The 12,644-nt window shown below is 44.0% G+C and overlaps 1 protein-coding gene and 1 long non-coding RNA gene across 5 annotated transcripts in view; one reads left to right on the forward strand and one right to left on the reverse strand.

Annotated features, from left to right (window-relative positions):
* The window catches only part of LOC135917203 (epoxide hydrolase 4-like), a 105,534-nt gene that overhangs the window by 39,490 nt on the left and 53,400 nt on the right, over window positions 1-12,644 (forward strand). Inside the window, exons 2-3 of one of the 4 annotated variants that reach the window (XM_065450721.1) lie at window positions 1,660-1,745; window positions 9,686-9,914. The exons of 2 other annotated variants lie outside the window; for them this stretch is intronic. In XM_065450721.1, the coding sequence (XP_065306793.1) occupies window positions 1,660-1,745; window positions 9,686-9,914 (315 nt within the window). The remainder of the gene's footprint in view (window positions 1-1,659; window positions 1,746-9,685; window positions 9,915-12,644) is intronic. One more of the 4 variants, XM_065450722.1, reaches the window with a different exon arrangement.
* On the reverse strand, window positions 477-2,969 carry LOC135917204 (uncharacterized). The gene is made up of 3 exons (XR_010569225.1): window positions 2,916-2,969; window positions 2,540-2,705; window positions 477-970 (listed from the first exon to the last, which is right to left on the reverse strand). It is a non-coding gene; the product is annotated as an uncharacterized lncRNA (long non-coding RNA).

The raw sequence follows: 12,644 nt of genomic DNA on the forward strand, positions 1-12,644 counted from the left end.
CAAAAGTGAATGCTAATTTTTCACGGGGCATATTAAGTGGAATGTAACGGCAAGCAATATGCCTTTTCATATATCCAGCTGCAGATTACTGCCTTTTTAAAAATTCTTGGCTCAAGTTACGTGAAATACCAGGTATACTTTTGTTGCATTTCACATAATAGATGCCCTTGCTCTAATCTATTTACTTCCTATAGTTCTACATGTAACCTATATATGGGTTTCCCATGCTGCTAAAATTGCTAATGGGTATGGCAGGTGGAATAAATAAGTAATGCATACATTATGGCCTTCATACTGAGGTTACAATGAAGCTCTACTGTTTTAATTAGCTATATCGACCCAATGTGTCTAGCACATGAAAGTTGTGGACAGATTCGGGCACACAAGAGTTTTTTTACATGCATTTATTCAGCTTCTGCACTAATTGGTTTCCGCATCACGCAAAGCTGCCCACACTGCAGGACTGAGCGTTGTCGGGATGACTCCTGCTTGGTAGTGCAGGAGCACTTCCAGCAGGTGCACCTTGCACTGTCCGCTTAGGTGCGCTGGCACACTGTCCATGTCGCCTGCCAGTGAGAGCAGAAATTGCTCGTTTCTGCCCAGTTTTTCTTCCTGCAGCGGGGCATCCACTCTAGACAGCATAGCGTCTCTTTGTGATTTCCTCTTGTGTCTCTTTTGTTTGAAAAGTTGTGCGTGTAATAGTGGATGCAGCTTCGTGTGTTCGTGTTGGGGAGTGTGATGAAAGGGAGGAAGGCTGTGTAGATTGAGTGGGGTAATGCGGCGAAATGTTTGAAAGAGGTGTTGATGATCGTGTTTGTGTTGTCTTCCTCATGTGGGAGTTCAATGTGTTGTATCTTCACTGCTGGCACCTTGGTGGGGCAGCATTGAACCAAACAGCACTACCGGGTCATCTTCGGTATCCCTAAGGACCTCGTCTAGTGAATTGGGAACATTCAGGTTGCTTGTTGTTCTAAGTGGGGAAAGAGAAGTGGATTAAATTGTTGTCTTGGCGTCACATAGAGCCAAGGGGGAAAATGGGCATAATAATATTCTGTAACGTCAACATGAGTAAGTTTATGCTATCCGAGTAGAGAGTTGGGACTTTCAAACATGAAGTGCAATACAATAACTACAGCTTGAACAATGCAAGCATCTATTCATACACACAGTGTTTGCTTAATGGAAAGTTCAAGTACCTCTTTTCTGGCCAACTTGACGACCAGAAATTGTCAATTATTCTTACAGTGTCTACTTTCCATTATTTTCTGCTGCCTGCTGGGGAAATTTCTGTTGATCACTTGTATATTTTTGTTGTGTTCTGATGCACAATGTCATTTAAAAGCAGAACCAAAAACATTTTTTGATTACCTGTGTGTACTGAAAGCATTAAAAGGCAGTCACTGCTTCTCGCAATGAAAACGACGCAACACACCAAGACAGGCGAAAGGAAAGAGGGTCACTTGCAACTAACTTTACTCCATGAAAACATCGCAATGTATAGCCACGCCTTATATGCGCAGCAAGGATCCACGCATCATACCACCATAAATCTGTCAATATCAGACATGTGCTAGATTGAAAAGCAACTGAAGAATTCAAGCTCAGCACTGTGCAACACTTCTGACGTGTCGCTAATACAGATCTTTTTTTTTTATCTAGTATGCCTCCAACATTTCTCATGCCAGTACCTCGTTGCTTCTGCCAATAATGGCGATCCTTACAATGACAGGATTCACAGTGAACAGGTAAATGTCCTGAGTGGTTATTCTTAACGGAACGTTCCTGTTGTAGAGTTTTGATGCTAACATATCGCCCCGTTTGGCCGATGTAAACCTTGTCGCAGCTGAGTGGAATTTCGTCAACCACACCACACCCGGTGACTTGGGGCCTTGCATGCCTCTTACCACATATAGATGGCTCGAGTGCTTTTGAAATCCGTGGGTACAGACCCAACAGATTCCTTTGAGCAGAGAAGACCGGAGATACCTTTTACCAATTAGCTACCTCCTCCAGGTCATGCGCAACTTTACGTACGTAAGGTACTATTGACCTTTTTTCCATTGAATGCCTTTCCTTCTTCTTTCCTTTCAATTTTTGAAGGAATGTTTCAGCTACTGCGCCTATGATGGAGCAAAGATACCCGGCTGAGTATAGCCAGTTGACCTGTCAAGGCTTTCTGCCATCCTGTGAGGGCAAGATCTCACTAGTGCGCCTTCCAAAACCACAGAGGCAATACCTCTCTTAATGACTGCTTAGTGGGCCACATCATAGGGTATGAACTCTTTACATGATTGGGGAATAGTAGACGCTCTTTCCTTTCACCCGGCTTCCTTTGTTTGTTGCATCATTTTCGTTGCTAAGAAGCATGCACCAACTAGCCCAACGACAAGTGTTATTAACAACGACTGCTGTGGCTTCACAAATGTTAACAGTGTACCTTTTGCTCACTCGCATGCTGCACAACAGTATACATTGGTATTCTGCATTCAAAACCCCTTACAAGATAGTGTTTCATGCAGAACAGGAATTTAAAACATACGGGCGTGGTTCTACAATGTCCCTCAGGAAGAGCATGAGGTCGAAGTACTTCCACTTTGAAACAGGTTCTCCTGCTTCTGCTCCGCTCTTCTTGGCCAACTCCTTTATCTTCTTGGCGAATTTGTCGCGCAGATTCCGCCAGCGGCGCACAATCAGGTCGATGTTCTCTGAAAAAGTTCACAACCGCATATGATTTGAGTGCTGCAGCTATCAATAAATTTCGCATTATTTGTGCACATGGAATAAATCAAGTTCAAAGATTTTGAGTACAAAATTTGGTGCAATTTAAAGAACAATGCGGAAAGTGCGGCCACATGAAGCATGCTCTTTTGTCAGGTGTACACATAGGTAACACTATCGCGTACTAGCGCGCTTACGAATGAGCGCGGCCGACAACTTCGCGAACGGAGCCTTCTGAAAGAGTGTGCCCGGCTGCACACATGCATGCCATTCACGCTAAAATCCCAGATATTGCTTATCCTGTTTCCTTCCGTTTTTCACAGCCGCGTCGCATGCAGCTGGCTTCTTGTCAAAAACATTACGCGCGCGCAGCATTCAGCCATCCCCAAGCAAAGGAGGCCGATAAATGCGTTCATCTCCAAACAAGCAGCCCGGACGCATGCAACCGTGTCACGCGCAACATCTTGCGTGCTCACTGATTGAAATGTATATCTTTTTCTCGCTCTTTCGTATACCGCGTGGGGTATACGAAAGAGGTGATTCGACGTACACGACGCAACGAAACAACCGCTCCCGTGACTTCAACAACACCAGTCGGAACCTTGCCGCATGAGGAAGCTAACGATTTGAATTAAGCAAATGGCGTGTTTTGCTTGCACTAGACAACATGGTACACTAACACAGTGAAAACAAACAAATGCGCCATGTAACGCAGTGCGCGAGGACACTGCGCTCAAAAATCACTCGGCTACATACCTTGCGACACGATGAGGCCTAGCGCTTGCGCTATCCTTTTCCAGGCGTTGAGCCGGGCGCCGTTCTTTCGATACACTTCCGTTCTCTGGTCCCACACAGCTGGTTCGCATTGAGCCAGCGTTATGAGTAACTCGTTCGATATTGTTGAGGTCATCTCAGATGGGTGCATGCTGAACCCAAAGTTCATTCACTCGTTAACCCTGCTATGGCTATAGGTGTTCTGTGCTATGGCCGTCTTCCCGATCCCAGGTGGCTACGTCACGCCACCCGCGCTGTCATTGGCTGTCGCCTTCTGGCGTTCCGGCTGTCGGACGATGAAAAACTGGCCCAGCAGTCGCATGCGAAACGTCGGATAGAGCTTTCCGACGTGGCGAAAGCAGCCGGATATGACGTCGTTCCGGCGCGCCGCACGTCGGATCGGACGCGAAATCGGACCGTGTGTCTCCTGCTTAAAGCGCGTTTCGTGTGAAGACACGCAGTGCCATACGAGATAACATAGAACCGCTCACTCTTTACAGGGTGTCCCACCTAACGTGGGCCGAGCTTTGAAAAATTGAGCCTCTCAAGCGGCGACCAATGCTGTTCTGTTCTTAGTCTTCTTCCATAAACTACCGCATTTTTTATATTGTGTTGAATTACCAAATTACCCAAACTATTTAGCTAAAATAATAACTGGTGCTCCATTAGCGAATTTAGAGTGCCAAATTGTTACTCGCAACCGAAAATCTGGCAGTCAAGGTCGAATTTATAGCCCACTACTTTTTTCTTTTTCCCCACATCACCACCACCACCACCAACAACAACAACAACAACAACGACATCAACAACAACAAAATCTGATGGCAACACCGCCACGCGCGTAGGTGTTGTGATGATGTCTATTGGCATCACCTCCTGAACCGGCCGGCGGCAATGTCACCTACTCTTCTGGAACTAATCGGCATTTTATACACACAGCAGCCTAGCATGCCGCTCAGTTTTGCTTTACCTTTTTCTGTTGATTGCAACCTCTATCGCTATATTTTAGGTTTACAAATGTATCTAACGACTGTGGCTTCATTAATCTTTTGTCTTTCCTTCCACTAATAATCTAAATTTCTTTGGCTCATCTTGACTGCTGACCAGCTAATCTTTCCATCCGCTTTGAATCACAGTGTCACTGGAAGGTGGACGCTCCCTACGGTTCTTGTTGGGTGAATTTCTTGGCATTTCGTTGCGGTGTGCTGAGTTGTTTTCGGAATTTCGCAGCAGTGCGCACATTCCTCAGCCAGTTGTGGACATCTTACTTCAGCTATGTTGAGGCAGCCACCTCGGGCTCAAAATTTTCTCCAATTTTTGTTTCTGATTTATGTTGTTGCATTTGCAAATTTACGTAGCCTTCTTTCTTTCCATTCTTTGGGTCAAACGTACCGTCTTCTTCTCTCACTTCCAGGTTGAAGAGTTTGGCTTGCCTATTTACATTTTCAATCACCCGGGACTTGCTTTCCAACTTTCTCGACTTTGACCTCTCCTCCATTCTTTGTCCGCGCTTTTGAGGTACGGATTCTTGTTCGCTTTAGCCGCCAATTTAATTTCAGCCATGTTCCTGAGACTTTATTCAAAACAAATTTGACTCTGCGCTTTTATGACTTCAAAAGAGGTCTAACGCATATACCTCCGCAGTGCTTATTTTTCGGTTTACCGTGGGCCCCCAGGCTAATCGACCAATCGACCTCTGGTTAACTTTAAACCGCGAGAAGAATTCTCATTTTAAGCACACAACGGCTCTTCCGAATGTAAGCGCAAAATTCCATTGCCCTCACTGCGTTCGCGTCACACAATCGTAGTAATCTCGCCATTCGTATGAGAGACCTCGGCCAGCAAGTGCCATAGCAAGGTTAGACTATACCGAAACAACGGACGTCTAGCAACGGACATCTGAGAATGACCACTACAGATGCTAAATAAACGTGAATTGAGAAATGCGGTTTGTCACTACATTGCTCGAATGTTAATCGTATTACATCGACAGTCGTCTGGACATGACTTCTGCCGTAATTATTTTCTCTTTTTGATTTCATTCTGTGATGTTCAATCGAGTTGTTATTATTCCATTCAATCTGCTGTTTCTATGCTCTTAAATAGGAGATTATCTTGGTCTGATGTGTACAAAGTATTATCAAAGTGCGCTTTTTACAAGGCTATTATTAGTGGTGCGTATGGAGCCACGTGGAATATTAAAATTCACCTAAAATTATGTGCACTTTGGGTATTGGTACAAACTCATTTTGGCGCGTTCATGATGATCAGGATTAAGATATTGACATCGTATTTTAAACTGAATGGTCGTATATCTCACCGAGTCCGTTCTTTCAGCATTCACGTGCTTTTGCGTGTTTAAGCACCTTGATACGCTAAGCTACCTTTGCTGTCGTCTAATCACGCATACAAATGAATAATACAAAGAGCGCTGTATTGCATAAAAACATTGTTAGGTCCGTAAAACGTCCGCAACCTAGTAATTGCCTAATATGAAGATTACGCCCTAAAGCTAAGTGTGGAATGAACACGTACATGTACAAACGCGCACCTAGCAAACTAACACGCTGAACCACTTTGTAGCTGGTCAGCAAAGCAGTTTATCGAACCTGCTGTAAGGGCGTCATAAAAAAAGATCGCCCATTGCACCGCGATCATGCGTTGATTTGATGCGAGTCTGGCTGGTCCCATCGACTTTTGCGGAATAGCGAAATATTACTTGTCACGATGTCGAAAAGTATTCTTACGTGTAACAACAGCAAATTTCAAAGTAGCGACGTATGCAGGCAGGTAACAAGAAATTTGCGAGTAAACACCTTCCAACTTGCAGTGGCGCTTATAATGAAGCTAAATAAAGAATTAACTGCTGTATCGCAGTTTCTTAAGGTTTCCTAGTATCTTGTAGCTCTTTCGCAAATACTTGTCGCCTGGGTATCTTGTATTTGTATATTGATACATTTGCAAAGTATTGTTTGCCAGCCCTGATAATAAATATAACCATCTTGATCCCTCCATGAGCGCATTCATGTTTCCTACTAATACCCCCTGGTTTGATTCTCATTAGGGTCGTTCAACGCCGAGTGCCCCAGACGAGTGACCGGACCATCATAGATGTCTCCGTAAAAAATTATGGCTTTTTACTGCCTTGCTCAGGGCGACTTCCTATAATAATTACGCCGAAAAAGTTCCCCTGTCGCGTCATGTCTGAAAGCTTGCTGAAAGACGCAAAGTATGCTTATGCACTATATATATATATATATATCCACGCACACAATCTATTTCGGTACCTACTACCACTTGCCAAATTCGCGTAGAAGTTCTTCAATATCCGGAGGCGCTTTTTTGCTAACGTTGGCGAGAAAAAGACCCTTAGGAGTTACAAATTTTCACAAAGATCCAAATCGACCACTTTTTCATTACAAACATACTATTAATTTGTTTTTTGTAATTTTCTGACTACATCTCCCCAGAGCTGTATATTACCATGAAATTTATTTAGTCGCCAATACCATAAAGGTAAATTCAGAAATAAATTGCCAAAGGCACGAATAGGTTGGTTTTGTTCCACATTAGTCTGCAAGTTTCGCAATGAGGTACTCCTCGTAAATGGGTGACCAGAAAGCGTTAGAGAGCCCTGCTTATTGGCGCTCCATTTCAATCACCATCTGATGTTGATTTTTTCATTTGATCATTTTCACCCCATTTTCATACGAGGAAGGCCGCGTTACACCACCAAATTCCGCGCGCCGACTGCCTGAAGCAGATAGCCAGTGCGCGCTGCGGCGAAATGGTATACCATGAAACTGGATGATAGCTGGGTGTTACCTGGGACACCTTGCGACAACCATGCCAAGCCAGGAGTTCTGGTAGAACTGCAGCCCGATTGTTAGCACCGCCATTCTGTGAAAACAAGGAGGCACGTACCATCTTGAACAAGACAAGAACGACAGGAGACGCAGGCACGCAATAGTGTCCCCCCTCAAGGGGAAGCTTTGGCTCGGGCCCAACTCCGACGCGGCCTATTCAAATATATGTAAAACTCAGAAACGCTTTTCTGGGATAAGCCCGTGGACTGATTTTAATGAAAGTTGTTGCATTTAAGAGAGGAACTTGAATTTTAGTGACTGTTAGAAGCGGAAGTTCAATTTAGGCCCGCATTTCTTAAAAATAATTTTCAAAAATCAGGGAAATTACAATAAAATGGAAGCATGAAGTTTACAAATTAATAGCTCTGCACCATGAACAGATATTTCGGTTCTGGAAATGGCATCCATTAGATCACTCAAAGTGGACAAATTTGATATGTCGATTTATATCCTACGTCAATTCGTTAGGTTTTGTACAAGGGTTCTGCAAAAGCTGTACTTCCATATTACCAAATTTCTTGATATTCATGTGCAGCAAATCAGTTCTGCCCGCTTTACATGTACTATTAAACACAACTTACACAATTGTGACATAATTTTTCGTTGCTGAGTTACGGAGTTATGAATTTGATGGCTTCGTTTTCTGAATATTTGCGATTTTTTGCCAATTTTTGCTAAAATATTCACGACATAAATAAAGATTCAAAACAAAAAGTCCCCAAATTTAAAGTTTTTCCCTTAATTACAACATACCTCGTCAAATTTGGTGCACTGATCATCGAGAAAAACGAATTTTGCTTTTACATGTATAGGAGCACCCGAGCTAAAGCTTCCTCTTAATTGCGCGCTGATCCAAAATCTCAGGCTTTAAATTTATGCAGGGAAGCTCCTCCCCATAGTGCGGGAGCCGCGCTTGCAGTGGTGGCGCCATTGTTTTGTCGCTTTTCTCGCTTATGAACAACACTCGATCTCTCGTGACAAGCTAACGTTCCTGTATTTTAAGCTACGTCTGATTATGATTACTGATAATGCCTCGCATGCTGAGCGCATATGCCGGCGCACGGTCATACATTATGTGAACTTTTCAGGTTTTCATGCTAAGTGGCGAGAGAGAGAGCAATCTTTCAGATAATAGTTGTTGTGTAAGTAGGCGTTGCTTGTAAGCGTAATCACGCCAACTGAAAAACTAGAAACGCTTCTCTGTGGCATCCTATAGTGTTTAGCTGTAAGGTTTTCTTACGGAATATCAATAAAATCAGCTGACTTCCCCGAGGAAATACGAGCGCTCGCGCATTTGCACTGCCTCACTATATTGATAACAGTTTTAGTATAGCCGCTAGATTTTACCCGTGTACGCGTAGTAATAGGACACGTGCTCGTTGAAGCTGCGCGCATTACTGATCCGTTGCACGAAAAAAGAAAAGTTTCCGGGTCAAGCTCAATTCCGCGAGTTATGCACTGACGCCCTTCAATAATAATGAAAAAGAAAGAAAACAGAAAGGACTATTTTGTTGCATTGTGACAGTCGGGAATGAACAGATGACAAAGGCGACGGCCACGGGGTAGCGCGTCGAACGATCCACAGCATTCATCATGGATGTAGAGACAGTTCTCGTTCTTTACTTCATCAGGCTTCCAGAGCTATCAGTTCGCCGTGCGAAAGTTACATCGCAATTTAGCCGATGCCACATGAGGAATCACTTGCCGCCACTGGGAACCCGGTAGAAGCTTACGATGCCAATAGCGCTCGATCGGGTGTATCATGCCAAATTTTGGCGTGATGGTTTCGGTGTTCCGGCTTTGTTTCGCAGTTGAGACTGTTTATACTGCGTCACTACTCTAAAGAATTGGCGGAATGAGTAGCGCACCGGCAAACAGTCGCGCAAAAATGATGGCCTGTATGCGCAAAAGGGTTTCATAGTAGAATTGTTCGTACGAATAGATTCTAGGAAATCCGGATACTACACGGACGTACTGGCGAAGACGACAAGAGAGTTGCAAAGAGCATTTACGAACGAGAAGTTTTGTAAATCCGCGCTCAGATACGCGGTGGTATGTAAGGTATTCGGCTCTGATTCCGCTCTGCTTCTGCGCAATGTGAACAGCATAGCCGTTACACATATTTAACCTCATGGCGTGCACAACGAGCACATTACCGAATTCCTTAATTTAAAGAAATGGCAGGATTCTGAGAAGAGTACAGGCGCGCGTAACCACTGGGTGCGAGGGTTGCAGCGCTTCAAGGTTTCCGACAATATGCATTTTCCCTGTGATCTTAGTGTGGTTATCTAATAAGCTGTAATGCTGTAACTATATTTTTTTTTCAGACTGCCCAGGTTTAATATTACCGGAAGAATTTTCTCCAAAATGATTCCTGCAAGTGTGGGCAAACTCATCTTTCTTGCTATTGGGACCAGCATGTGGATCTGGATGGAAGCATACGTAAAGTTGCAAATATCGTGGTACGGAGAATCTATACTCAAGCCCTTGGAAAGGGAAGAGCCTGTGGACTTTAACAACACTACCTACGGAAAGCATACAACTTTGAATCTTTCTGTACGTATCCTCTTCTACAAGTCGCCATCACGGCGCAGCACTGCTTGAGTTGGTCGCCAGAAAGATGGTTTCGAATCCGTGCTGTGAAGGTGGTTGGACAGCGAAGTTGTAAACGACAACAAGCACGATTACCCATTGGGATGTAGGTTGAAATTATTCATGTGGCGACATTCACATTTATTTTACCAAAGTATTAGCCTAAGACGTTTCAACGGCTTGTGACTTGACTTCTAGAAAGAGTGGACCAGGCGGAAGAGAAATTCGCCTCACATACCCTTCCATAACACTCTCACAGCGCAAATTAGTTGATAGGCGGGTTCTTCCTTTACGTACGAAAGTGTAGTTATGTCACTCCCTGCTTCGAATGCTGCGGTCAAGCTGCCGTCGCCGCGGCAGCTTGCGGAACAGTAACCTTAACCGGGAAGTATATGCGGGGAGCGCTACGTGCTTTGCATTGCATGTAGGCGCAGGAGCGCCTTATCATCTTTTACAAGAAAGGGGGTTAACAGAGGGGCCCGATTTTTTCATTAATCATATCATAAGAAGCCCACAAACAGACACCAAGGACAACACAGCGGAACTTACTTGTACTTAGTATTTGAAATAAAGAAATTATAAATCAATGGAATTGAAAGTGGATGAAAGAACAACTTGCCGCAGGTGCGGGAGCGGTTGCCTTCACCCACAAAGATCACGTACTCTTGACGCCTGAGGCAGAAAGGATGTTCCACATCCACCGCCAATGTTTGTGAGTGGTGGGGCTGGCTAACACTCCCAGGTTTAGTTCTAATATTTGCGGATAAATACCTCAGAAAGTGGATGGGAATACGGCGCCCCATATATAGCCCCGAGAACGAACGCGAGCGGCGCTGCGAGCGCCGCTCGCGTGACGTCAGGGCACGGACTCGCGCCTGTCGTCTGCTACACTTCGGGCGTTGTCCGGGCGCTTTCTGCGGTGTTTTCGTTTGTTCGCCCTCGTTCTCTCTGCTTGTATACTTATGCTGGTCGTCTCAAATATATTTTTACGACGTCTTCCTTTGCGAACTTTTATTCAAAGAGCTAATTTCTTAGACAACAATGCAGCTCTCGAAGGCGATGCTACATTACCAGCCGAAGCGACGCAGACCAGCCCATTGCGGGTTTTTCATACGCGGATAGACAATCGCAAAAGCATAGCCTATAGGAATCCAGTTATGATACCATACCTGCCGCGGTGCAACAAGTATGTCACAAACCTGGCTATATATGACTTCTACAGCAGTTACGTTGACTTTATTCCGCTAAAACAGGTTTGCTCACGACGAGTAGTTCATGGCATAATATCAAATTTTTGCATTTCCTCACAGAAACGCTCGGCAGTAGCACGGGGACTTAACTAATACTGGAGCTTAGATTCTACACGCCTCACTTGCTTCTTTAACTGCTTGTCAACATTAGGCGGTTCTTCACGTGTTTATTTGTTTTGGGTGCCGGAAATTTGAAGTAAAGTTAATGAAGGCTTGCAGCTATTTACAGAGTACAAATAGGAATGTACCAATATATATTCCCTTTCCCGTGCTACACGTTCAACTCACCACTTTAGAGCGCGTTTGTTAATGATTAATAATGTATGTTATGTTCCTCTTTTTTGTCTATGTTACCAAGCGTATATCATTTATTTATTTCAATGCCGCAGTGTGTTTTACATTGTTATTGTGGAAATATTTCACTATTCTTTCATATATTGTATAACTGCAATGTTTTATGACCACTATATAAATGTAATTAATATGGCGCTTGATGTGTTACCCCATGCAGCCATATTGTACCTAAGGGGGTGAGGTTACCTCAAGCCGCGTCTGTGCGGCTTTTTTCTCTCATCCGCCTCAATTTACCGCTCCTCTGTACATGTGTGTGTGTAAATGGAAATTAATAAATCAAATCAAATCAAACTCACTTGAGAAATTTACTGGTGCTTGTTGCTTGAGGAATATGCATGACGAATCTGTTTGGCAAACTGACACAGGCTGTTCGGCCCAATTTTTTTAGTGAAGTATGCCTGCTGGACCGCATAGCTGCAGCCAGAAAGCAGTCGAAGCGTCAATGACTAGTAGTATGGGACATATTGAAGATATCGAAATTCCCCCTGTGGAGGGCCAGAAATCAAGTGAAAGTATATGCAAGGCTTGTGGTGCTTTCTTTATGAATGTTTGCGATTGGATTAGAGCAAACTTAATTTAGCCTGCAAGGTTCTCTTTTATGTACCGACGAAGCGAATAGTTATCCGTTTGTATAATTAAATAACGCTGGATCGAGACATGGTGAGACAGAAGGTGCTTGAATTTTCCTTTTGTAGGCGTTCTAAGCTGCGGTGTAGTAGCTCGAGAATACTTTAGCCATTCCAGTTGGCGCTGTAAAAAAATGCTTTATGGTTTTAATTCGAAGTTGTAGTGAACTGATTGGTTTCGCGAACATAGCGTGCCTCGCCATACGGACAGTTGATTGCTACGGTTACGTGATCAGGTGTGTGCCATATTATCGATAAAGGCTACTGAGGGCCACTATGAAACATTTCATCACTTTCAATTGAGTGGCTCTCGATCTTAACAACGAAACTTTTCTCTCAGGTGATTGCTACTATGGTGTGTTAGCAGCCATGAGCAATTCGTTTTTTGGAGGCCTGTTTCAGAGGGCGATGAAAGTAGCAGCAAACTTTTTCGTAAGAAATGCGCACCTAACTATTTTTTACGC

Source organism: Dermacentor albipictus, chromosome 7, assembly GCF_038994185.2.
Source record: "Dermacentor albipictus isolate Rhodes 1998 colony chromosome 7, USDA_Dalb.pri_finalv2, whole genome shotgun sequence".
In the NCBI taxonomy this organism is placed as follows: Eukaryota; Metazoa; Arthropoda; class Arachnida; order Ixodida; family Ixodidae; genus Dermacentor; species Dermacentor albipictus.